Source organism: Cajanus cajan, chromosome 7, assembly GCF_000230855.2.
Source record: "Cajanus cajan strain Asha chromosome 7, NIPB_CcT2T_4, whole genome shotgun sequence".
NCBI classification, from domain to species: domain Eukaryota; kingdom Viridiplantae; phylum Streptophyta; class Magnoliopsida; order Fabales; family Fabaceae; genus Cajanus; species Cajanus cajan.
The window spans coordinates 51,972,750-51,997,647 of NC_138523.1; the positions used below are offsets into that span (position 1 = coordinate 51,972,750).

At 33.5% G+C, this 24,898-nt stretch overlaps 3 protein-coding genes across 9 annotated transcripts; 1 reads left to right on the top strand and 2 right to left on the bottom strand.

Moving 5' to 3' along the window:
• Positions 1-151: 151 nt before the first annotated feature.
• LOC109812504 (phytosulfokine receptor 1) lies at positions 152-4,738 on the bottom strand. 2 transcript variants are annotated; one of them, XM_029274227.2, is made up of 4 exons: positions 4,681-4,738; positions 4,098-4,178; positions 1,650-2,844; positions 152-561 (listed from the first exon to the last, which is right to left on the bottom strand). In XM_029274227.2, the coding sequence occupies exons 2-4, from the start codon at positions 4,111-4,113 to the stop codon at positions 486-488; spliced, it is 1,287 nt and encodes a 428-aa protein (XP_029130060.2). In that variant the 5' UTR covers positions 4,114-4,178; positions 4,681-4,738; the 3' UTR covers positions 152-485. The 2 variants fall into 2 exon arrangements, with proteins under 2 accessions (XP_029130060.2, XP_029130062.2); XM_029274229.2 differs by lacking the exon at positions 152-561 and having other exon boundaries at positions 1,408-2,844.
• ASHH1 (SET domain group 26) lies at positions 152-13,045 on the bottom strand. 5 transcript variants are annotated; one of them, XM_020376486.2, is made up of 13 exons: positions 12,803-13,045; positions 11,939-11,965; positions 11,714-11,778; positions 10,075-10,231; positions 9,659-9,745; positions 9,410-9,494; positions 9,232-9,325; positions 8,888-9,086; positions 8,150-8,184; positions 6,349-6,799; positions 4,681-4,948; positions 4,098-4,178; positions 152-561 (listed from the first exon to the last, which is right to left on the bottom strand). In XM_020376486.2, exons 2-12 carry the CDS (start codon positions 11,939-11,941, stop codon positions 4,135-4,137), a joined length of 1,488 nt encoding a protein of 495 aa, XP_020232075.1. In that variant the 5' UTR covers positions 11,942-11,965; positions 12,803-13,045; the 3' UTR covers positions 152-561; positions 4,098-4,134. The 5 variants fall into 5 exon arrangements, with proteins under 5 accessions (XP_020232075.1, XP_020232078.1, XP_082916168.1 ...); XM_020376489.3 differs by having other exon boundaries at positions 4,093-4,178; XM_083060042.1 differs by having other exon boundaries at positions 152-582; positions 4,093-4,178.
• A 3,776-nt stretch (positions 13,046-16,821) lies between these two features.
• On the top strand, positions 16,822-22,928 carry LOC109812528 (protein S-acyltransferase 8). Of its 2 annotated transcripts, none has more exons than XM_020376515.3 (5): positions 16,822-17,211; positions 20,575-20,760; positions 21,179-21,490; positions 21,584-21,817; positions 22,044-22,928. In XM_020376515.3, exons 1-5 carry the CDS (start codon positions 17,170-17,172, stop codon positions 22,530-22,532), a joined length of 1,263 nt encoding a protein of 420 aa, XP_020232104.1. In that variant the 5' UTR covers positions 16,822-17,169; the 3' UTR covers positions 22,533-22,928. The 2 variants fall into 2 exon arrangements, with proteins under 2 accessions (XP_020232104.1, XP_082916169.1); XM_083060043.1 differs by lacking the exon at positions 16,822-17,211 and adding an exon at positions 17,226-17,560.
• The last annotated feature ends 1,970 nt before the right edge of the window (positions 22,929-24,898 follow it).

A 24,898-nucleotide genomic window follows, 5' to 3' on the forward strand; every position in this document is an offset into this window, starting at 1 on the left:
CCTTAAAGATAAATATGATAAAAATATTGTTAAAATTACTATAAAAATTGCGGAAAGATAATCAATTATAATATTTTTATAATACAAGTTGTTTCTTGATAACCAGAATATTTATAAAATATGAATCAAGACAGAATATAATATCTTTCACTTGAGAACTCCATTTCCTATTAAGAATCGAAAACAAGGAATTATATATGAAAGATTTAAAGACAAGTTTAAAACATGTTACAACTAAGTCCAAAGTGAATAAGCAAATTTACATCTCAAAAATAGATGCTTCAAGGATTCGTCAAATAATTCACAGAGGCCACAAATCGATACCAAAACCATACTTATAGGACGTAGTTGATCAACAATAGGAAGCCGATATTGCAAAAGTCTCTGAACTAAACATGAGCGTGAAAGAGGGATAGAGCTAGACCACAAGCACTTAGCCCATGTAATTGTAGAATCAGGAGAACAAACATAAATAGAAGCCGCTTTCAAAGAAAGGATACCACAACTTGTTGGGTGCCACACAGGTTGATCAAAACCAAGGTCACTAGCAACAGACACATCCTTTAACAAGAAAGGGAATTTCTGTAAGATTATTGGAGGGATGATCAAAATTGATATACAAATGAAATAACTCATAGAAGCCTTCAAGATCAAATGAAGACTAACAGGAATTTGTAAAACATTAGTAATTGAAGTATCCATGCACCAAACATCAATCTATAAATTAATAAAAGAATCATTTTCTAAGACCCAACCCATGTTAGCTTTCACAGTATTCCAATGATAAAAAATGATAAGCCAAATAGAGAAAGCTTTATAATTAACCATTGGAAGCCCATGAGATAAAAATTGAGCTCTCATTAAAGAAGCTTAGTGAACATGGGAGTGTACAAAATTCCAAGTTAAAATATCAATTTCTTTATTATTTTTATATGGTTATTCATTCTTGAAATTTTGAGTTTTGTAAATTAGATTATCTATTGCATCATTTTGAAGAAAAAAATATAGTATGTTGAACAAAAAAAATATCAAGATTACCTTTTAAGAATTAATATCAATTTCAATTTATTTATTTTGTTTTCATTTGATATTAGCATAAAGTTGTTTTCTATACAACATGTTTAATCCCAAACAATTAAACAAGTATAGACAAAAAATTAAATTATCTATGATTCAAATTATGGATCTTTAATGAATAAATGATAATGAAATGAAATAATAGTACTTAATTACTTATTTTTGAAGCTTCACCTTAAACTCTCAATTTATTATATTGGAAGAAAAAAATTAAGAATGGTGGTGACTTGTAGTAACTAACAAATAAGGATTTTCAATTTGATTTTAAGATTCTAGTGAATATAACAAATTTGAGTTAAGAGAATAGAAAGAATCAGGCGATTATATAAATAAAGGAAAAAAAGGGAAGTTTATTAAAACTAAAGAGAAAGTAGAATGGAGAGTAATTGGGAAGGTTTGGCGTGTCTCCTTGTGGAGTAGTAGTACATTAAACAAGTGAATTGGCAGCGGCAGCAAGAAGAATGAAAAAAAATGTGATGATTTGATGAGATTTATAGAGCAATTAATGGTAATGGAAGTAGATTTACAAGAAGAAGATATATAGAAAGTATCAAAGTGGGATGGAGTCCAACCACTTGACAACTAGAGGCATTTCGGGTCTGTCCTTCTGCAACTCAGCGGTGCACTCGCAAGCGATGCGGACGTACTCCTTCACACTATCTACCCGGAACCCTTCCCTCCCATCAACCATCTGCATCTCTGCATTTTGATCCCTCATCTTCCTAGCCCACTGGACCATGCCAATGTCGTCCTGGCCCAACTTCATCGGCAAATTGGGCCGGTGACTGGAGGCCGTCTCAATCATCAACACGCCGAAACTGTACACGTCCACCTTCGTGTTCGCCACATTCGACCCGTCTCTGTACTCGGGAGGCATGTACCCAATGGTTCCGGCCGACTGGGTGGACACGTGGGAGTGGGTCTTCTCCATCCTGCGGGCCAGCCCAAAGTCCGCAATATGGGCCTCGAAGTTGGAGTCCAGGAGGATGTTGCTGGCCTTGATGTCGCGGTGAATCACGGGCTTCTCCAGGCCGTGGAGGTAGCAGAGCCCGTGGGCCACGCCGCGGATGATGTGGACCCGGGTTTCCCAGGAAAGGGGGGAGCGGGAGGGATCGGGATCGGGCTCGTGGAGCCACTGGTCCAGGTTCCCCTTTTCGATGAACTCGTACACCAGGAGCCGTTCTGACCCGGAGGCCCAGTACCCAAGGATTTTCACGATGTTCGGGTGCCGGAGCTTGCTTAGGGTTTCCATCTCGGCGGTGAATTCGCGGAACCCTTGGAAGGCGTCCGGGGAGAGCTTCTTGACGGCCACGAGGGCGCCGGTGGAGAGGCGGGCCTTGTAGACGAGGCCGAAGCTGCCGTCGCCCACGATGAGGTGCGGGGAGAAGTTTTCGGTGGCGCGTGCGAGCTCCTCCCAGGGGATCTTGCTAAGGTTGGGGTCGGAGAACCAGCTGGCGTTCTCCACCGTGGCCAGGGAGAGGGAGGCGCCGCGGCTTCGGCTGTGGCTGTGGCTGTGGCTGTGGCTGTGGCTGTGGCTGTGGCTATCGCTGGCACGCGTCCGCCTCTTGTTGGAGTTGCGTTCCTGGCAGAGGAGGATTGCCGCCGCCAGGAAGAGGCTGACCACGAAGAAGCTGCCGATGGCGCTCACGATGGCTACCATGGCGTGGTCCATGAGAGGGGATTGTTTTGATTTTAGAGAGAGGAGAATAGAAGAAGGGTAAGTGCATATGGAAACTCTCATCCTCATTTCATCGAACCTGCTCTGCCCTGTGGGAGACCAGTGTAGTCAACGGATTTCTTTTTTCATTTATTGACTTTACAAAAAAAAAAAAAAAGGATTGTCTATTGCCTAATACGCACTATCTTTTTCTTTTGCCTTTCATCATAATATATGCAGAATTTAATTTAAATCTACTCGTTTTTACCAACTTCTACTACACACATGAAAAAAAAAAAAAAAGAGGATGGAACGAGTAGAAGTAGAAGAGTTTTACTATTTGGTTTCAGCTGAAATAGTGAAATGAGAAGAGGTGCTATAAAAATAAAAAAGTGAACCCTCACGAAATAACTTACTCCCCCTTGTGCCGTGAAATCCAATTGATACATTGGTCAACATGTTCTCATGTATCAAGGCTAATTATTCGGTTCTAGAGGTGGAAATCAGCAAGAATAAATCTTGTGAAAAAGAAAATACATAAGTCTAACTTTATTTAATAGGGAAAAGGGTCGGAGGGACCGGGGAAGTACATACCAATAAATATGGCTTAGAATTGATGCTACAGGAAAGGGTAAGAATTCTTTTTACTGTTACGTTCGAATGTTGTAGAGAATTAAAACTATCTTATTTGTTTTCCATCCTTCAAGAGGATACTAACATGAAACATGTCAAAGATAGTATTATTGTTCAATGGCTTCGTACTACTACAATAGTGGTGAAGCTAAATACGGACGGAAGTTCTTTTGATAATCCCAGAACTCTTGATTATGTTGGCATTCTTTAAGACCATCAAGGAAATTGGATAAAAGGATTTTTAAGAAGTTATAATGTCTCCATCGGTCTGAATTTAACTTGGAATTTGGGATTTAGATCTTTAATTTGTAATCTAATTCTAAGACAACTATGTGAGTGACACCTCCTTATGTCTCTATTGTATAGAGTATTAGGTTCTTCTAACAACAAAATTGATCGCTATCTTTTTTACATTCCTATAGAAAAGATAAATGTGTAGATAAATTAGCTAACATTGACACTTTTAGCAACTCATTATTTTTTATGTTTGTCCAGTTACTCACTTTCATTTTTTTAGCTGACATTATGAGAATTGGAACTCCTAGAGAATTTAACTAGTTTTCTATTTGTTTGTTTTTTTTTTTATATTTTGATGCATTTTAAAAAATAAAACTTTACAATAACCATTTAAACTTCATTTCAAGAATAATTTCCTATTGATTGACGCTCTTCATGAAAGCTAAACTCATAAATAATGTTAGCGTCAGAGATACGAGTGTCTATACCTTACCTCGTGGAATATCCATGATCCATACCTAAGCCAAGAATTAACAATTCGTTCTGATGCATCCAGTCAACCCGACACTGACGTCTGGCAAATAATTAATTTGAATGAGCAATCATTGATCTATATGAGAATATCCCATCTGTTATGCCGAAACAATTCTTTGGATGGTGTATGTATATGCCAAGAAAATGCATTAAAAGGTGATGACCATATTGCACGTTTATATACCCGTATAAAATTGTATCCAACAAAAAAAAAAATGCATTCCGATAAAATAAATAAATAAATAAATAAAAAACGAGTAGGAGTAGCTTTTTTCAATCTCAATTGAGTTTAATTCAACTGTTTTCAAACATACCTAGTAATGGTAACAAAATGCTTCAAATACAAAGTTTGTAATTGTCTAGGTAACCAGTCCTTTTTTTTTCATTTGTTTTTATTCCCACAAAAATAAAGACAGGCAAAAAGTATTTTTTTTTTCTCATCGAGTCTTAGATTCTCTATTTTATAAGTTTTAAAAAAATAAGTTTTGTGAATTGTAAATTACAGATTTATAGATGGGAAAAAATGTGATAAGAATTTCAACCTGTCAATAGCTTAATTTCGTTTTCGTTATTATCTACGTCAGGAGGTTTTGCTTGGCCAGGTGCTTTTTGCGCAGTGCAAGCAACATTTTTGACAATTGACGAGTAGAGGTCAAACTCCGCCTTCAATTTCAGGCAACAAGCCTGTATCCATTTCTCTGCTACAGTGGTGGATACACTGTCTTGGCTATCCCTCTCGTGTTCCTCAATGGCAGGCCGTATTTCATCGTATAAGGAATCAAGAGCAGATGTAGCATCATCCTTTCTTTTCTGCATGGAGAAGACCTTTCAATAAGAGATGAACACAAAACTAGACAAGGAAATACAAACGGCAATCGTATGTTACACAGTATAATAAAGTGACAATAAAGCATTTACTATATAAAACAATAACCCTCTCTGACAATACTCGCCTATCCTATGTCTAACAATTCAGTTATTTTCATTATGATGTTGACATTGATATCTTTTTGTAATTTGTAACATAATAATCATATAGAATGGCATGTGCATTAAACGGTAACTGAACCAGAAAATATTTGGAAGTGAAGGAAGAAATCAGATGAAAAGGAATTCGCCAATATGAAACCGAACGATTTAACTTCAAAGTGCGTACGAATGTTAGGTGAATATGTAAGAATTCTCCTCCCATTAATTCGAATATAAGTGCTTTGTAAATTTAACAAATTTTAAATCAACAACAAACGCACTTTTACTTTATCATTTTACATTCTTCCTCGCTTTAGATAAACTACATTCAAAACCAAAAAGAAGATTTGGGTGCGCTCTGTAACTGTACATTGTAAAGGAGTGATAAGATTGAAGTTTGACATCAAATTAAATAATTTTTACAATTACAAGATTACTAAATCATGCACTGCCATCCCTTAGTTGAACTCTTTAAGACTTTCACCCCACCTCAAACTAAATTGAATTTATCTTTTTCAAAGTTATGGATCCTGATTAGGGGTGAACATCCCAACCCAATCCCCAAACCCGATTTAGCCCGAGGTTAATTTTGACAGGTTCAAATCTTAAATTTAAATCTAATGTATTTTGAGAATAAATGCGGATTATGTCGATTATGTCTCAGGTGACCCCTCCGATTTGATATCACATCATATATTTTCTTAAAAAGTATATATTTTTTTTCAAACTATTATGTATTAATAATAAAACTCTTTGATTTAATAGATAATATTTTATATAACATAATATTATATTTATAATTATATTGTTAATGTTCATTTTAAATTTTAAAATATCTCTTCATTTAACTGTGATGCTTTTTTATTATTATTTTATAATTTAACTATATATAATATTAATATTGATGTATTATATTAGAAAGTCAAGTTGATCCAATATTGTCTTATATATTTTGGATTTGGATCATATTGGGTTAAAGTTTAGAAAAATGATCCAATCAGAAAACAAGTCGAGTAAGGATAAGGATAATCCAATTCCTTATTCACCCCTAATCTAGATTCTGACGAGTCATTTAAAACAAGGATCTTTCGGATCCAGTTATGAAACTGATAAGTACATTACTAAAGCTATCTTTGCAAGATGAAATACCAAGCTAGCTAAGATTAAGTCCACAAATAACAAAATCAAAAGCCAAGTCATAATCAGAGATCAGCAACAAGAAAAAACTAATAAAGTCATACCTCACAATTTAAAATCTCCCCTTGTGCTTCCTTGGATGCTAAGAGGCCAGCTGCAAACTTTGCATCAACTTTCTTCTCTATGAGATTTTTAAACCTTCCACCGTTGTATGCCCTTGATCTTTTGGTAGACATGGACCTAGGTCCAAGGCGATAGTTTCTGCCCGCAGCATTATCTCGAATTCGTGATATCATTGCATTCTTTTGTGAAAGGGTCTGTTCTGTACCATTCGAGTACAAGTTCATATCCTCCCCTTCAACATCAGTTTTAATCTTCTTGACATCCAAACCTTTCATTTGAACTGAATCAAGTGGCTGAACATGGAAAGCAGTGGACTCCGATAGTTGCTCAGCTTTAACTGTAACATCCAAAGAGTGTTCAGTTCGTCCATTAACATTTGACTCCAGTTCATCCTCTGCAGAATCATATACAGGAATTTTTTCGACAGAGTACCTGTAACCAATAAAATCAACAAAAAATTCATGCACCAAAACATCACGAGAAATGGAAATCATAGTAACAAGTGTAAAAAAGACCAAGTCAACAAGATATTCTTGGAAAGATTAGGCTACAGCTTTGATAATTATATTTATAGTTAAGGAAGTTCAGTCTTCATTACAAGGTCAATTAGAAGATGTTGATATACATTTCCTTTTTTTTAATCACTGTATTTACCAAGTAATATGCAATGCTGAATTAGTTAGTTAGTAGATCATATGTGCTGGACTGCACACGTCCCCTTTCTTCACATGTCATAGCAGCAAGCATTGACTACTATTTATTTGCCATAGCTTGACATATTCATGTCATAACAATATGACAGAGACACAATAACACAGGAAATTCTTAGAATTCAAGACATGATAAAGTTAAGAGATGTGAACATCAATTTGAGAAAAGAAAAAATTGCTAGACAGAAATGCACAAAATTAGTAGAGGCATCGATCATTCTAACTGCATCGTTGAATGATGATGACAATTTAAAAATAAACAATAATAAAAAAAAACTTTTGATCAAAGGAGAAAAGAAAATATTTCTCTTGCCAGCTTGCCCTTATCAGAATATCTTCTTTTCCCTGCTATGTATATTTTTCCCCAAACCAGGTTAGAATGTCACACAGAAGCATATAGTCCTATTCTTGACTCTATATAATTGTCTAGTATTTGCTAAAGCTTTAAAGATATAAAGGAAAAAGACCGAGCCATATGTAATTTTAGTCCTATTCAATGTAACAAAATTGTAATTCCGAATGTAAAAGACAATGCTCCTTTGATACACATCCAGGCATATTGTATGCTTTTTGCGTACGAGTCTGGCACATATACTTTGCCATTTTTGGAGTGTCTATGTTTCACACATGGTTAAATGTAAGGAAAAAAGTGAAAAAATGTATAGAGACTAATTCCTAAATAACCATATTTTCAAAGACTAAAAACATTTAAACCCTAAAATAATTATAATGTTAGCATTTTATATCCATGAATGACATACATATATAAAATGACAAAACATTTTATATAACTTATAACTTTATACCAAAAATAAAATAGATGAAAATTGAATGACTGAATTTTTTACACTATCCATGTGCAATTGTAACAAGGTTGATAATGCTAGTTTGTTTCCCCGTACTCAAAAGAAAGGAAAATTTCAAAACAAAGACACCAGTTTCAGGCGCAAGAGGAATGCATTCATTACATGTTGCTTATTACAATTGGTGTGCAGATCACACTAACAGAGAAAATGAAAGCTGTTATTTTATAGATAGATGCATCACAAAAAAAGGATATATTAAAAAATACCTGTCATCGTCATCTTCCCATAGATAAGTATCCTCCTGCTCATAGTTTTCCCAAAATTAGAAGAAAAAAATTAGTTGATTAAAAATCAACAATAATCAAAGAAAAGCAAAAGGTGAAAAAATAAAGAAATACAGAAAAGGGACGTAGCAATCTATTTTCAATTATTACTGCTATATTTTCCCCCAGATAAAATGACAATTGGAACAGGCATTCCACTAGATCAAAACTGATACAACAACAACAACAATTGAGACTATACCCAAAAAGTTAGGTTGGTTACATGGATCAATCAAAGGCATAGTATTCTTTAGACAAATTATTGACCTTTAAATCCTCCCCAATGGCTTTTCCTATAGTTTTTCGGTTTACCTCTACCGCTACTCTCCTAATTCAGGCTGCTAGTAATCTTCTCTACCCATGGCCAAACCACCTAAGGCAAGATTCTACCATGTTTTCAACAATAGACCAAAAGTGATGATCAAATTGAATACATGAGTTCACCTCTTTGATCAAGCCTCAACGACATCACATTTTTGGCATTTAACAAGAATAAAAAGACCAAGCTTTAAAGCCCCACTGATAGCCTCAATGACATCAAAAGAATAAAAAAAACCTAACCATCACATTTCAAGCTATTGGTGGGACTTGAAAGCTCATGGTCTACAAGATTACAACAATCACACCATACTCAATCACTCAACATTTTTGAGGTTTCAACTACTTTTGGTTTATACACACCTGAAAACCACGAGATTTTGCTCCAAGGAATCCAGAACACTTAAGTGCACCACAGAGGCAGCGAACCTTTGCACCTCCAAACCATTCAAAATTATAATCATAAGCCAATTCAGTTCCAATAGGAATATCATGTTTTGCAAATATTCCGACTCTTATTTCCCCCAACACATTCCATTTTCTTGTCTCACAATTCGGTTGACTGCAAACTTAAAAATATTCATTTGATATCAAACCTTGGGCAATGGGAAACAAGGATAATAAGAAAACGTGCCTGCTATATTTGCATACTAACATGTTTGTTTTACTTAATAGTTAGTAATCATATTTTTGTTTGAAGTGATTACCAGGAATGATTTATAAATCTAGCAAGGCTTCCTTTTCTGGTTGCATCAATAGATTCGGATGCATTAAGGCAAATGATAAATGCATCTTTAAGACCTGCAAAAAAGACAAAAGTTGTATGAATAAAATAAAATAGAATACCAGTTGAACAGAAACATTGAATTAATTGACATTTGATACCTTGGATTTCATAAGTCTGGGATCTCCGTTTCGCTTCTTTCCATGATATCACTTCCCCACAGTATTCAATGACAAATTGTCCTGCCTGTATGAAATATATAAATTTAAGTGTTGCACTACTGCACTAAAGAAATGGCTAAATAATCAACCACACCCATGAGAAAGCAAAAACTGCAATGAAATTCATCAAGTTAAGCAAGAAAGTTGTTTTCTTTTTCCAAATTTCACAGCAATTCATTGTATGATTACCTTAATGTCCTCATCAGCCAACAGACCCCACCCACGGCCTTCAGTTTTGAACAACTTTGTTTTTGCATATTCACACTTCTGAAATTTCTGTAACCATGACATATGTATGGGACATGAATATAGTAAATGATGTTAGCTTCATCCAAAATAAACAGGTCAAAGGCTCAAAAATTATAAAACATAAAAGTTCTAGAAGGGCAATCTTGAATGCTATGAAAAAGTTTATAAAACTAAAAAAACAATACAGTAAACAAAACTATAAAAGGCTGAATAGGCTTTAATAGTATTTTGTAATTGACAGATGCATGAATTTACAATTTTACATATAGACGTAAACAATAGTATTTTGTAATTGATAGATTCACATGAGTACATAACAACTATAACATCACATATGGACATAAACATGAGTTAACCTGATTTTTGCATAAGATATCACAAGGGCAATGACCAGGGGTGCATTCAGTGCTGGTTAATACATTCAGGCAGCTATCCCCACATGCACTGTCAGGGTCATCAGCATCAAATCTGCATTCACATATAGCAATATCCTCCTCCTTCTGCTTCTTATGCCTGGAAAGAAATAAACAAAAAGGCAAAGAAATCAATATAACTTATAGGGAGCATTTAAAGCACGGAAAGTTTTTACTTTCCCGGAAATCTGACATAGGGAATGTTAGATTCTCTTGTTTGGTTGTTGTTTAAAAAATAACATTCCTAGGAAGCACTGTTTCCTGGTATGATTTTCACATAGGTTTCTCACGAAATGGTTCCCATGGAATAGGTGGGAACCCAATATTCCCAAGTTAAAAATAAAGTATTTGCTTATTTAATGCAGTAAAATCTTTGATTCCCAAGTGACATTTGTAAACATTCCCATAAACATTTATAATCAACAGAAGAGATTTTCATCATTCTTAGGAATCATAATTTATAAGATTTACAATTCCCAGACATGAAAAAATTTGTCGTATACTAAACGCTCCCATAAAGCTTAATCCAGAGTTCTGATACAAAATGGTCATTAGATTTTGCATTTATGATTGGACTGATGGTAAAGATATAATGGGCTCATAACCTAGGCTAAGTTTGGATGATGGTAGGGAATGGAATGGGCTTGTAAGCCACTATTTGGGGTTTTTAAAAGAGGATGGAAGCAGATGGACTCTACTCACTCCGTTCCACTATTTATGTGTTTTAAAGGTGTTTTAAAAGATGTATTCCGATTATAACATTGGTAACTTTTTCCCTTGCTGGGTTTACTTCTTTGGGAATCCTGTCCTTACTAAGTTAACTACACATTTGGATACTTGGAAGGATGTTTGCTATTCCTTGGACACGAAGCTTAAATGCTTAATCTTACTAAACCTTATTTGTCTAGTAATCCCTCAATTATGCTCAGTCTACTGTTTTCCATGGGGATTGGCTCGTGGTAAATAGAAGACTATGAAGGACATCTATGGGAATCCTGTCCTTACTAAGTTAACTACACATTTGGATACTTGGAAGAATGTTTGCTATTCCTTGGACAGGTTGCTTAAATGCTTAATCTTACTAAACCTTGTTTGTCCAGTAATCCCTCAATTATGCTCACTCTCCTGTTTTCCATGGGGATTGGTTCATGGGAAATAGAAGACTATGAAGGACTTCTAGTAATCAGGGGGAGGCCAGTAAGTTGATTTTGAGACTAATATTCAAAGCTCCAAGTATATCGAGTGACCAAAGAATAAGATCAGCAAAAGAAACACCGACAAGCAAAATAGCAATTTCAAATGAATAAATAAATTATACCAGACCTAACTTATTTCCAGATGGAATCAAAATACAGCATTGCTAAATCATGAATTTAAAGACAACCAATCAGGATGCATATTTTGTGTTAATAGAATTTCAGTGAAACACCATTAACAATACAAAGAGTATGAATTCAATTTCATACTAAGAAGTAAGCTGCAGTTTCCATCCAAAAATACTATGATGACAAAGAATTGGAGTTGAAAACAAGAAAGGGGGGGGGGGGGGTTGAAAGTAAGCACCGTTAAGGAAATTACTAACCTTCTCATGAAAAATTCATTCTGATTTATATGTATGTATTGAGGCAACTCTTCAGTATGAAGATCCTTCAAATTAATAATGTCCTTGTTACTTGACTCAAACACACATTGACATGAACAATATTGCTTTTGATGAAATACTAATAGAATTTTTCTTTTTACAAAAAACTAGACATGGAGGAAGGAAGTGAGCCAAAAACTAAAATAAAGAAAGAAAAAAAGTTACCATCTGAGCAATGGTGGTATTGGTAACCTGAAAAAATAGGAAACATGCAAAATTTTAGAGTGGGGGAGCAAAGTACATAAATTAATATGTTCAGAACTAATCTTTATACAGATAGCAATCAACTGACAAATTAAACCAAACTTGTATAAACAAAATAAGCATGTAATCTAATAAAATGCCATTGCAGAAAAATAACTACTTTTCTTCTTCAGTTTACTAATCACTATGGTGAAAAATTCATTTTTTTTCCCCACATTTTTTCAAGGAAGTTGTTAAAAATTAATCTAACTTGTTCAAATTTTTTGTCTCAAAAAGGATAAGAACAATAGATTCAGTTAGCTATATTTCACCATTAGAGACATGGGTTAGAAATAGCTCTTTCCCCATTCCAGCAATCCCAGAAGATATTTTCCATATAAACTAGTTTAAGCCTCCAGATTCACAACAACAAAACCGGAAGAGTGTGAATCTATAGTAGAAGTTTCTCAAGGTAAGCTCACACATAATATCCAAACTTGCATCCAATTTTTGGCCCTTACTTTTGCTTCTTCCCTTATATATGGATAGGGTGCTATCTCCATCACACACACATTCACGTTAGCCTAAGAGTCGTATAATCACTCTACCGAATCACAATTTCACAATAATTCCAATGTTGCTACTACGGATCAGCTAGAACTGTTGGTACTAATAAAGAATTCAAATAGCTTTTACTAAAACCCTAAAACCTAGGGAATCGGAAATTTGAGCCAGCGATAACAATGGCAGAGCTAGATTCGCCTCCGAAATTAAGAATTAAGCATAGTCAATAAAGAGAACACAGAGGTCATTGCAGAAGCGAGAAACGATTCGTAAGGGCGAAACCTGTGCCGCCAAAAAAAAAAGCGCAATGATCAACGAAATTCGAATGCAGTTAGCGGCTCCCGGTGGAAAGAGAAGACATCTGTCGGCACTGGCGGGGAATTTTTCCGGCTACCAGCTACACTACGTTACCAGTAAGCGGTGCCGGCTAAGTACTGTTATGATGACGCCGAAGATGGCGGTGGACTCGGAGGACGGAGATGTTGAGAAACTCAACGTCTTTCCATCAAAAGAATAAAACTCACTTTTTTTTCATAATTAAAATTTGGACTTGAATATAATTTTGATTTTGTAAATTATATTTTTTTTTTCCACTTTTAGTTCTTCTAAATATTTTTTTTATTATTTCATTCTTAATTTTTCATTCAGTCATCAATTTTCTTTAAAAAAATCACAAAATATATTTTTTTTACTTCATTATTATTTTGTAAATAATTTGATTCTAATTTTTTTAAAATATAATTTTAAAATATATTTTAATGTTGTTACTCTATCATACTTCGGGGTGAGTAGATAGATTTGGATCGATCTTAAGTCCCTAGACTTCACGGATAATTGACTCATTTTTTTTTTAAATCTATATGATTATGTTTAATGTTTAATTTTTGAACTCGATCTGTGAAGTTTATGGATTTAATTCGCAGGCTCGCAAGTTAGTTCGCGAATTTCACTAATTAATATTTTTAAATATTAAGACTTTAATATTAAGTTGTATATTTAATCTTTTAAATTATTATGACATTAAAAGTATGTTTAATTGGTATGTATTTGTCATTTGGATTATTTTTATGATATTTTGATGTTTTTATTATTGAAAGTTTGATATTATTATATAAGTATTTATAATTAATTTTTATTTTAATATTTTAATATTTAATATTTTAAACCATTATTGATAAACATTAGTATAATAAAATTTAGCTTATAAAAAAAATATTTTTTTCTTCTAATTTTGTACATTTTATTTTTAAAAATATTTTTTTAAACCTTTATATAGACCTGCGAACTAATATGTTCATCATGGATTTTGGCATAATAGATACGAGCTTGAAAAATGTTCATTTATTTTACAGGTCAGATTTTTTTTGTCCGTATAAAATGCAGGTTTTACGGGTTGGGACTTAAACGGACCAGATCGGTTCGTATACCTACCCCTAATCATATTCTTCACACATATCCCCTCCAAATTATGAAATGTCGTGTCCTAGTTATTGTTGGTAAAAAAAGTTTAATTACTAGTTTCACTTCTTTGATGGGTTGTCATGTTCGTCGTTGTAGTGATGGTTGTAATAAATGGCAACGGTTTTGATGTCCTAAGTCAATTGTCATAATTATTCTTAACCTTAAAGGAGGTGATATTGGCAGTGGTGCCAACGGAGTGATGGACACTCTGATAGTGCATAAGCTCCTGCATGATGGGAGAATAGTCGAGTGTGAGATCAAACTCCTATATAATGAGGTGAAGTCTAGTAGAAACCTTGCAAATGTGATGATCGTTGAGGACAAACTTGATGTCTTTCTCGAAATCCCAAATTAGGAGAAACTATTCCTCATCAAGAAAATTGGGGTTAGGATTGAGGTTTAGAATTTACAGCGTCAAATTTGGATAAAAAATAAAATATAATTGCAAAGGCGAGGGTCTGAGTCAATTCATAACTTTGTTGATTGCATTTTTTTATTTTTCTATTTGTGTCAATTCACAATTTCAATGACCTATTTGAAAATAGAGATTTTTTTCTTCTTCTTATTTTTAAAAATATTAAAATTATAGTCTATGTGAAATTACTTGTAATTTGAACTTATGTAAGAATTTTCTAAATTGATCTCCATTGATAACTCTAAAATATCATTGGTGTCCTATTCAATAATATTGGAAGTATCTTCTCATTTTATCAATTTTAGTTCAAAAAAATATTAATTCATAACTTATTAATATTACTTACTTAAGTCAATGCCAACGGGCCATCCGTCCACGAGCCCAAGCATAACAATATCAGATTAATTGAATCCTATATCCTACCTTAAATTTGAAGAAGTGCATGTTTGAAGAAAAATTTGAAAACTTGAATTTGAATTTTACAGATTGACAGAAGTATCTCTCTTTTTCAATTCTATATTTGAAACCTAAACTTTAAGAAAAAATTGAAATAAATTTAGTTTACAATAAAACTCAATTAAAAGTTAAACCAGAGACTTATTCAGTTTTTTTTAATATACGTTGGGAATCTTCCAATTGAAAATGAAACACACCCTAAATAAACATAGTGCCATGAAACTAATGACACAACCAATAGTGAAATCTAATAGGGCCCACAGCAAGAGCTGGAATTTGCCAAACCCAAATAGCATGTAAAAGCAACAATTTTATAAACAAAACTTAAAATTAATAGCTTACCTAAAAAGAATTAAATATGTACTACTTAAGTATCTAGGATGCTTGAGTTGTTTTATTTTTTTATTATTATTGACAAATAGATGGTTGCCTTGAAATTGCCATAAAAAGCATCACCCTAGGCAGCAAGGATAGATTCCACATTAGTATGAGAAAAAAATAATTCAAGCATATTCAATGTATGTACATGGAGAAGGGAAAATGTGGATTAAAAATACAGAAATTTAGACTTGGTTAAAAAAGAGAAAAGAAGAATAAGTAATTTTTGTTCACTTTGTTTTCTTTTGCATTCGGATTCGTATCCATCCACTTTAATTGATGGAAACAGTGTAGTGTAAAAAAAAGGAAGGGCGTGGTTCTTTATTGTATCGAAAACATGTAGGTGTGTTGTGTCCAGATTACCTAACAAGAAAGGCACAATTAAGAATCAAAGAGCTGCTATGCTTAAAAAGCTGACTTTGCAAGGAGAATGCCTAGGTTTCGGTAATGCTTTAATCAACAACTTGGCCATGGAATATTTATCATCATTATTATTATTATTAGAAAAAGCAACAATTTTTGGCATTAAAGCATCTGAATCTGCCACGGTCAAGCCAAGACCAGCCAGGTTGGAATTTCTCTTTTGTCCATTTGCTTCCAATGCTTTTTTTTTTTTGGATTCATGCATTGCCATTTCGAACTCTTCTTTTAAAGAGTGTGACATTTGATGGAAAGGGAAAATGGTATATATATACAAATAAATAACACATAAAAATGTGTGGCTTCATACCAACAAAGTCTCAGAGTGTTGGTAAATAGCTAAACTATTCATATAGGTTTTCTTATTATAAAGCTTATTTTCATAAGTAAAATCATCTTATGAATCATTAATCTTAAAATATTATTATCAATTCTCTCCAACACTCTCCCAAGTCAATCTTTAGCCTTATTTTTGATAGTATGCTGACCTGCTATCATGACATGTGTGATGGGTTGAGACTAGAGAAAAAATCTCAGAAATACTTGTAACATAAAATACTAAATTGTAGATAATCAAATAAATTAAAAATTATTAACATTTAGAATATCTATCAGATTGTTATTGCACTACATGGGTTAGATACACAAATTCAAATAAATAAATATTACTTAAATAATTTACTCCCACTGTGACACACAACATGACAAAATTTCACTGAATATTTTTTCTCTCAATACAAAACTTTCTTTGTTGTTACGTCCACCTAACCTAACTCGATGAAAGAGAAAGGAGTAGTAAAATAGGCAAGTGAATATCACAAAAGATTTCACTGTCATAACAACAGAGAGTGACGTGAGAAGATTAAATGACACAAAAACAAAACAAAAGACAAACGCTCTCTAACAAATTTTTTAATACTATATACTTTCTATTATTAGTTAAAAATACATCGAAAAATATAAGGGACTGCCCTAATTTTCTGTTTTTATTTTTTATCCATAAAATTACTGTCTTCTTTTTAATTTGTTTTTGTACATATCTTTGAAAATAGAAACAGATTAAAATAGTTAGAATTTACTTTTTTTTAATTAAATTTAACTAATATTAATAATGAATAAATATAAAAGAATGTTTCAGACAAAAATAAAACACTGAAGAATGAAGAACACTTGTTCCTTGAAAATTTTAATTTCATCCTTATTTTGATCTGTTTATAGCCGCGGATACACCACTTTTTCTTTTCATTTCCCCCGAAACATTCCTCAGCACAAATCCAAAATTCTAAACTCGGAAACCGCCATCTCTGGGATCACAATCACTTCCCTTTTCCCTCTCTCTCTCTCTTCTTTTTCTTTTATGTGAAGCTTTTCCATCACATTCCTGTGTGAGCCCACAATTTTTGACCCTCTCTCTCTCTCATTCAGTGGAAGGTGAATGAGAGTGAGATGAACACTTGCCAGCTCCGGGTCTCGCATTCTTTCCCTGCCTAGTGTGCCAGCCAAGAAGAACAAACTCTTCATGGCTGCAAAGCGCGTCTACCAAGTTTGGAAAGGAAGTAATGTAAAGTTCGCTTCTTTTCCTCTTCTTTGCTGCAAATTTAGCCTTTTCTGCTTGATGTGCCATCTGGGTCTTCGTGGTTCCGTGATTTGCTTGGTGCTTAAGATTTTGAATTACTGGGGCAGGTTTGGCTGCTGGAATGTGGAAGTGGAGTTGGAAACATTTTCTCTTGAGCGTGTTTTTATTTTTGAAAATCACAAGTTGGGTGTGTGTTGAAAGTTGAGCTGGCAGTGAGGTGGGGTTATGTGTTATTTTTTTGGGGATTCTTTAATTTTGAATATTGAGCTGTGCTGTGCCTGCTTGTAGTTGGTTTTCAACTCAGCTGTGTGGTATAGGGGAATAATTTATGAAGGTGCAGAATTTGACTTCCCTCCTTCTAGTTTTGCTAAACTTTTTGCTGAGGATGTGTTTGGGCTTTTGATCACTTTTCAATTTGTATCTTTAAATGATACTATGATAGTTTTTAAACAATAAAATAAAATAAGCAATGTAAGATAGTTAGGACTTAGGATTGAAATAATTGGGTAGCTCCTTTTTTCCCATACTTATTTTTGTTCTTGACGTTTGTTGAAGAAGGATGAGATTCAGTTCAGATATTTTTAGGTGATTCTGTGCTTTGAATAGAGCTGTCATGGAGGACTTTCTTATTCTCTTAGTGAAGTGACTCCTTACTAAAGATAAATGTAAAGTTGATCAATAGATTATTGAATGAGTAAGATATGATGTAGGTTTGGTTATTGATTGGGTTAATGTAGCTTAACATGGGATGGACCACTTGAGCAGCATCGACAGGTGCGTGCTGCTGTTAGTTTGTTATGATGCCAAGTGGCTTGTGGTAGAACATTCTCTGAAAGGATGAGGAATATTAAGTGTAAGGGTGATTATCAGGTTTGACCATTTGAGCATGAGGGTTTTTCCATGTTCAAAGTAATTAATCTGAAGATCTGATGAAATTGATGTTCCCTTCCCCCTCTCCCTAAGTTAGTTTTGGTCTTTGGCAAATTGATTCTCACATGAAGTAATGGTTACAGTAGTTTTTATTGGAGATGGATGATGGCTGGTAAGGTATTGTTGGTTGGAAGATTGATGCTATATAATTGATTGTAACTTGAGTCTCCTTGTCAATTATACTAATCTGCAGTCTACAAGAGGTGATTTGACACATGACAAACAATGGATGATTGTGTTTGGTGCTCTTGTTTGTTTTACCTCATAGGAGTGTAGGACTAGAAAAAAAGAGATAATGGCCTCTAAACTCTGCATAATATAATTTGATATGATCATGGACACATACATCAAATGGTAGTTGAGCTATTAAAGTTTATAAAGAAATTGAGACATGTAGGTATAGACATGCTAAAAATAAGCTGATAATGCTATATAGATAAGTCACTTTTAAGGCACACCTGCTGAATTGTTTCGGGGTTCCTGGTCAACAATGAGTTTGTCCTATAATACATTGGAGTTTTTCTCTTTTTAAGCTTGGTTTTGGAAGGAACAAGGAATGTGAAATTTGATGGCATTGTGCATTATATGTAGTTCTCTACTTCATTTGGTTGTAACGAAATGCCTGTATTTTCAAGAGCACCTCTTTCCCTTTACAATTGTTGGATAGGATTGTGATGGTGATGTTGCTTGGTTGATGGCTGCTTCAAGGGATCTACCATTTGAATGCAAAAATATTGGACTACATTATTACATTTTCTTTCTGTTTTAAATAGGATAGAAGCATTCATTATTCTCCAATAGTTTTATCTCTCTCCTTTCTTTCTACTTTAAATTGGAGGATTCATTATTCTACTTTCTAATCTATGTTATTGTCATATTGGAATGACGTGTCATTCTGTAATGTTGTAAAAAAAAATCATTATGGCACCGTTATAAAGGAATAATGTGGCCGTTTAGAGCTTGATTGCCATTCACAATCCCTTTTTAACATTTTATGGTGACATCTATCATATACGTTATGGTGCCCACTATGGCCATGTTGCCATGGCGGCTTATGGAGGTCATGGCGGATTTTTATTTTTTTTCATTTTCAAAAAGCCCATTTAAGGGTTTTTCAGACAGCCCTCAAATATCACTTACACTTTTCGCTGTTGGTCTCCCAACTTCACAAAGAGAATTGGGGCTTCTCTTCTTTCTTTATTTAACCTCCATACTTGTGGCCAATCAAGTCTGACTACCCCTCTTTGGCAGCTTGAACTCCAGCGAACAATGCTGACGAGATAGAACAGTTTTTCTTTGGCCTTTTTTATTCCTTTCATTTATTTCTCTTTTTTTTTATACCTGTTCTCCATCTGTTCTACATTCTTCAAATGTTCCTTGCCTTTTTTCTCTGTATTTGTGTTTTGTCTCTTATTCTTTGTGTGACACTGACTGTTATAGTTCTTTATCTCTTCAATGTTCAATGTTTAGTTTTCTGTTTTTATAATTTCAAAATGGCATTTTCTGCTCCTTTGTTCTCTGTTTCTTTTTTTAAACATATAATGTTATTCCCAATTCTTTTTTCACTTATAGAACAATGTCAAGCACCCAAAATCAAAGTCATGCTTCCTTAGACATAGGATGGAAACATTTAATTAATTGTTATGTTTATGACTTTATGTGATGAGATTATGAGACTACTGAATTATAACATTGTTCTTTTGAGATTTTAGTCTATAATTCTGCTGTTTTTAATATATTCATGATGTTCCTAATTTATTTATGCTATTTTAAAAAAAAAAATTGTACACATATATACATATGAGGAGGGATCCATTTACTCCCGGAATAAGTCTACCTAGACTTATTTTGTTCAATAACTCATGTTCTACATCAAATTCTAACGATCCAACCGTTGAATTTAAAGTTCTTAATGCATAGATCAAATCTGCAAATTTTTAAAAAATTTGAAAACTATTTGATACTTCATTTCATTAATTTAAATCAATGTATAAAATGATTTTATGATTATCCGTCAATTTGAATTAATGAAATAAAATATCAAATGGTTTTCAAATTTTTTAAAAATTTGTGGACTTGATTTATATATTAAGAACTTTAATTTCAACGGTTTTGGATTGTTAAAATTTGATGTAAAATATGAGTTATTGAATAGAGTGGAGTAAACGGATCCCTCCTCTATATATATATTTATTTATTTAATTTTGTCTGACGTGGTGTTCAACATGGCACCCGTCACAAGTTTATTGCAGATTTTTGGCTCACAGCCATAGGCCATTATCTGTTATTAACTCCGTTAATATTGCATTCTTTTGTCTAATTTCAGAAGTGTTTTAGTTTTTCTAATGAACTATCTTCTGCAAATTTTTAACTCTTATTTTACTTTTTAGTTCATACGTCTGTCCTAATCTTCTGCAGAAATTCATATGTGGAGGGAGGTTGGTATTTGGGCCTGACGCTAGGTCCCTGCTTGTCACCTTGTTGCTGATTATTGTTCCAGTTATAATCTTTTGTGTATGTGTAGCAAGGCATCTACGGCATGAATTTTCTTCATATAGTTCTGGATATGCTATTTTAGCAGTGGCTATTCTCTTTACTATTCATGTAAGTTCTGCTAATTTTTTCTTTGATTATTTGATTTTTATTTTTTTTATTTTTTATCTTTTTGTATGCATAATTAGTTTTGACTTGGTCTGTTTTCAAGTTCCACAGTCCAAATATAATGCATGCCATTATATGCCACAAAAAACATGCTTTCTACTGTTCAACCACAGTATATTCTGTCCATGTTGAGAACTGCAGAAGTGTGGCTTGTTTAACTCAATCACTGACATATATAACCAATTCGTCGTGCATCTATTAGCATTTTCCCCCTAAAAATATTTGAAATTACTTAATTGAAGTTGAACTAGATTTGGTGATATAATTTCATTATCAAGAATCAAGATATTGATTTTCTTTAATCTTCTTTACTGACCCCATACAGTATGTCACAATATAATCTCACAGCCTATGTTTCTAGGTCCTGGTGGTTCTCTTTCTTACTTCCTCAGGTGATCCAGGCATCGTTCCAAGGAATTCACATCCACCAGAAGAAGAGTTTCGTTATGATTCTTCAGTTTCTGTTGATGCTGGGGGAGCAGGACGACAAACGCCAAGTCTTCAGTTCCCTCGAACAAAAGAAGTTATTGTTAATGGCGTTGCTGTTAGAGTTAAATATTGTGAGACTTGTATGCTGTATCGTCCTCCTCGTTGCTCGCACTGCTCCATTTGCAACAACTGTGTTGAGCGTTTCGATCACCATTGCCCTTGGGTGGGCCAGTGCATTGGTCTGGTATGATAGTTGGCAAAGGACATACTTGATTTTATGATACATGTACTTGTTTGCTTTATTCTTATGTATTTTTGGGTCTTTTCCAATGTGCAGAGGAACTATCGTTACTTCTTTATGTTTGTTTCTTCAGCAACTATTCTGTGCATCTATGTGTTTTCCCTCTCAGCTTTTTACATCAAGGTTCTTATGGATAATTATGACGGCACAGTTTGGACGGCCATGAAAGAGTCCCCTGCATCCGTGATACTAATGGCGTATTGTTTCATCTCTCTGTGGTTTGTTGGTGGACTAACCGGTTTTCATTTGTACCTTATAGGCACAAATCAGGTCAGTCAATTTCTTTCCAACATCTCTGATTTTAATTTTCTTTGGTACTTTCAGACTAGTTTGTAACTCGTGGTAGTAATTGTTGGATGGTTCACATCACCTGCCTCAATTCTTGGAGTGTAACTTATATATCTGATAGACAACTTTACTTAATATCAATTGGTTTTAAGATGAAATCTAACATAATTTAGACTGCTTTAACTAAAATACTTGTATTGCAATGCAGACTACCTATGAAAACTTCCGTTACAGAGCTGATGGAAGGATCAATGTTTTTAATCGGGGTTGTTTAAATAATTTTCTTGAAGTGTTGTGCACAAAAGTAAGGCCCTCAAGGAACAATTTCAGGGCTTTTGTCAGAGATGAGGTACCGAGGCCGCTTGCTCCGATCATTAGCCGGGAACGAGAAGCAGATGAGTTGGGTGGAGATCGGCGTCCTAAGGTTGAAGATGATCTAGACATTGGTGAAGACCTGTTGAAGATATCACAGCGAAGGAACGTTGATGAGGACATTCGGGGCAATGGAGCAGCCAACAATGCATCTGAACCTGACTCAATTTTGTCTGCAGATCATCGAGCTCCCACAATTCGATCTGATGCTAGGCACTCAAGTTGGGAAAGGAGTGGAAACTGGGAAATTGCACAAGAGGTACTTGCTAATTCAAATGTCACTGAAAGCAGAAACTATGTCACTTCTAAGGAAATGCGCCAATGAGGGGTGTGTGGTATTTTAATGGCATCAACCATATATGATGTGAGATTAGGTGGATACTATAGATGGAAAAGGAAATTTGTTGGAACTCTGGTATAAAAACTTAGCCTACCTTTTTTGTGGTGACCCTAGTTCTTTGAGAGGGCATAGAAATGTGTGCATGTAATTTGTTTTGAGAGACCATGTGTCCTGTTTTTTCTCTTTTTCTCCCCTCCTTATTTTTTAACAGCCCAATATATGGATCTCATCTTGTCTTTATTCTTTGTGTAAATAACCAGTTATCATACTGAAGAAGCTTCTCTACATATATTGCGTTTTAGGCACTGTAAAGATTGGTCCTCTCTTGGAAGTATTTTTACCTGGCTATTAATGTGATATTTTTTATATATTTATTATCTATTAAGGAGTTATACCTCCTTCTAATTGGATGAATTTTTATGAGGATAGAGTGATACTTTTAACTGAAACTTCATGTTTAAGTCACAGATCAAACACTAATACTTAAACTAACAATTTTTGATTGTTCATCAATTAGTAATTTAGAGTTTGATTGAAAAAATAAGTTAATTAAATATTTATTTAATAAGTTTTTATAAAATGAGTATAAAATTACCATAGAGAAATTGTTTGTCACGTCATATTAAAATGATTCAATAAATGACAATTTTTAGTTTGTCTAGCTTTTTTAATTATTTATTTTTAATTTAGAAAGCCCTAGGTTGGTTCAAACTTGTGAATTGTTTTTTAGCTCATGAAGTATACACTTTTAATTTTTTTTTATATATACACCTTTCCTTAAAAAAAAAAACTAAAATATCATTAATCTTTTTTATTTTTCAATTTTTTAATTTTCCCCTCCCCTTCCCCTCTTTTAGTTTTCATAAATATTCAGACAGTATAATTAATGTAAGACAATATCGTAAGCATGACTTCCTCGACAATGTTAAAGGTACAAAATCAAATACACATATTTTCTTCGGACACTTCCTCCCTTATCACACTTTTAAAAATCTCAATATTAAATTTAATGTTTTGAAAATTACTTTCAAGAACATTAATCTTAGTATTCAAAAAAGTATTTTTTTTATAATAATGAAATTAGTGTTCCAAAAAGTATTTTGTAGAATTGTGTTTTTACATACTTTCAAAAATTAATTTTTAGAATATTAAATTTACTGTTCCAAATTTTTTATGCAATTATGTAAAATTAGTATTATAAAAAGTACTTTTCAAAAGTGTGTTGTTTTACATAATTTTAAAAAGTTCTTTCCAAAACAATAAATTTAGTGTTCAAAAAAGTACTTTTCAGAAGCATGTAAAAAACACAATTTCAAAAAATACTTTTCAAAATACTAATTTCACTATTCTAAAAAAATACTTTCCAAAACACTAAAAATTAATGTTTCTAGAGAGTGTTTTTCGGAGCACTTAATTTAATGTTGTGCTTTATTGAAATATGAAAGGGGAGGGAAGAAATAGGAATGACAAGTAAATTCGTACTCGTAGGTAATATCCAAAACCATCCCGGCTCTAACGAAGAATATTCAATTTGATTGGGCATAGGTATGGCTACAGTTAATACCTAATTCATTAAATCGGGTACGAGGACGGAGATGGGTATATATATACTCACCTCGTACTTGTACTCGTATTTGCTTAAAATTTATAAATATTTATTTTTTAAAAAAAAATTACTTAAAATTTATGTAACTTCTTACTTTGTTTTTAATTTATGTCAAATAAAATTTAATTAATATAATTTTGTAATTATTTTATGTTAAAATTCTTACTTTTGTATTTTTTTGTAAAATATAATATTTAATTAATTTTTGGACAGGTACAAGTACAAATATAAGGTATGGGAATGAGAATGGGGATGAGAATGGAGATGGGGATGGGTATAGAGAAACTTGTACCCACCTCACCCCATTGCCATCCCTAAGAGAAAGTGCTCAAAGAAAAAATGTACTTCATACATGCCTACAACGTAGTCGTATGCCAGTTTTACATTCTTTGTATGTGTGAAAATTGAAAGAGGAGAGAGAGATGATAACAATGTGAAAACAAAGAGAAAAGGGAAAAAGAGTAATGTAAAAATTGTAAGATGTGCATGTGAAAACTAAAAGGGTGAGAAAATGAGGTGTGTAGAAAAGAAAGAGAAAGTGCACATTTCTTAAAGCTTAGTTGGGACTTGCTTGCCTCAAGCTCACAATGGACTACATTTCTTAATGCTTATTTTTCAAGAGAAAGACCTCCATTGTCTCTTATGTTAAATTTTCCATTTGACTTGCTCTAAAACACTACATATCTTTTATTTAAAGCGGAAGCTCATGGTTCTTAGGAGATGATAATTTAATTAAGAGTTAATA

What these genes read in the sequence shown, in the direction of transcription:
- LOC109812504 (XM_029274227.2), bottom strand. An exon ending in ATGCCTCTAGTTGTCAAGTG is followed by an intron (nt 562 to 1,649) that starts GTTGGACTCCAT and finishes TTCTTGTTAAAG; the next exon opens with GATGTGTCTGTTGCTAGTGA.
- ASHH1 (XM_020376486.2), bottom strand. An exon ending in AGATTTATAAATCATTCCTG is followed by an intron (nt 9,087 to 9,231) that starts GTAATCACTTCA and finishes TTAAGTTTGCAG; the next exon opens with TCAACCGAATTGTGAGACAA. An exon ending in GGGAGATTTTAAATTGTGAG is followed by an intron (nt 4,949 to 6,348) that starts GTATGACTTTAT and finishes TTCTCCATGCAG; the next exon opens with AAAAGAAAGGATGATGCTAC.
- LOC109812528 (XM_020376515.3), top strand. Translation starts at nt 17,170, where the DNA reads ATGGCTGCAAAGCGCGTCTACCAAGTTTGGAAAGGAAGTAAT. An exon ending in TGGGCCAGTGCATTGGTCTG is followed by an intron (nt 21,491 to 21,583) that starts GTATGATAGTTG and finishes TCCAATGTGCAG; the next exon opens with AGGAACTATCGTTACTTCTT. An exon ending in ACCTTATAGGCACAAATCAG is followed by an intron (nt 21,818 to 22,043) that starts GTCAGTCAATTT and finishes ATTGCAATGCAG; the next exon opens with ACTACCTATGAAAACTTCCG.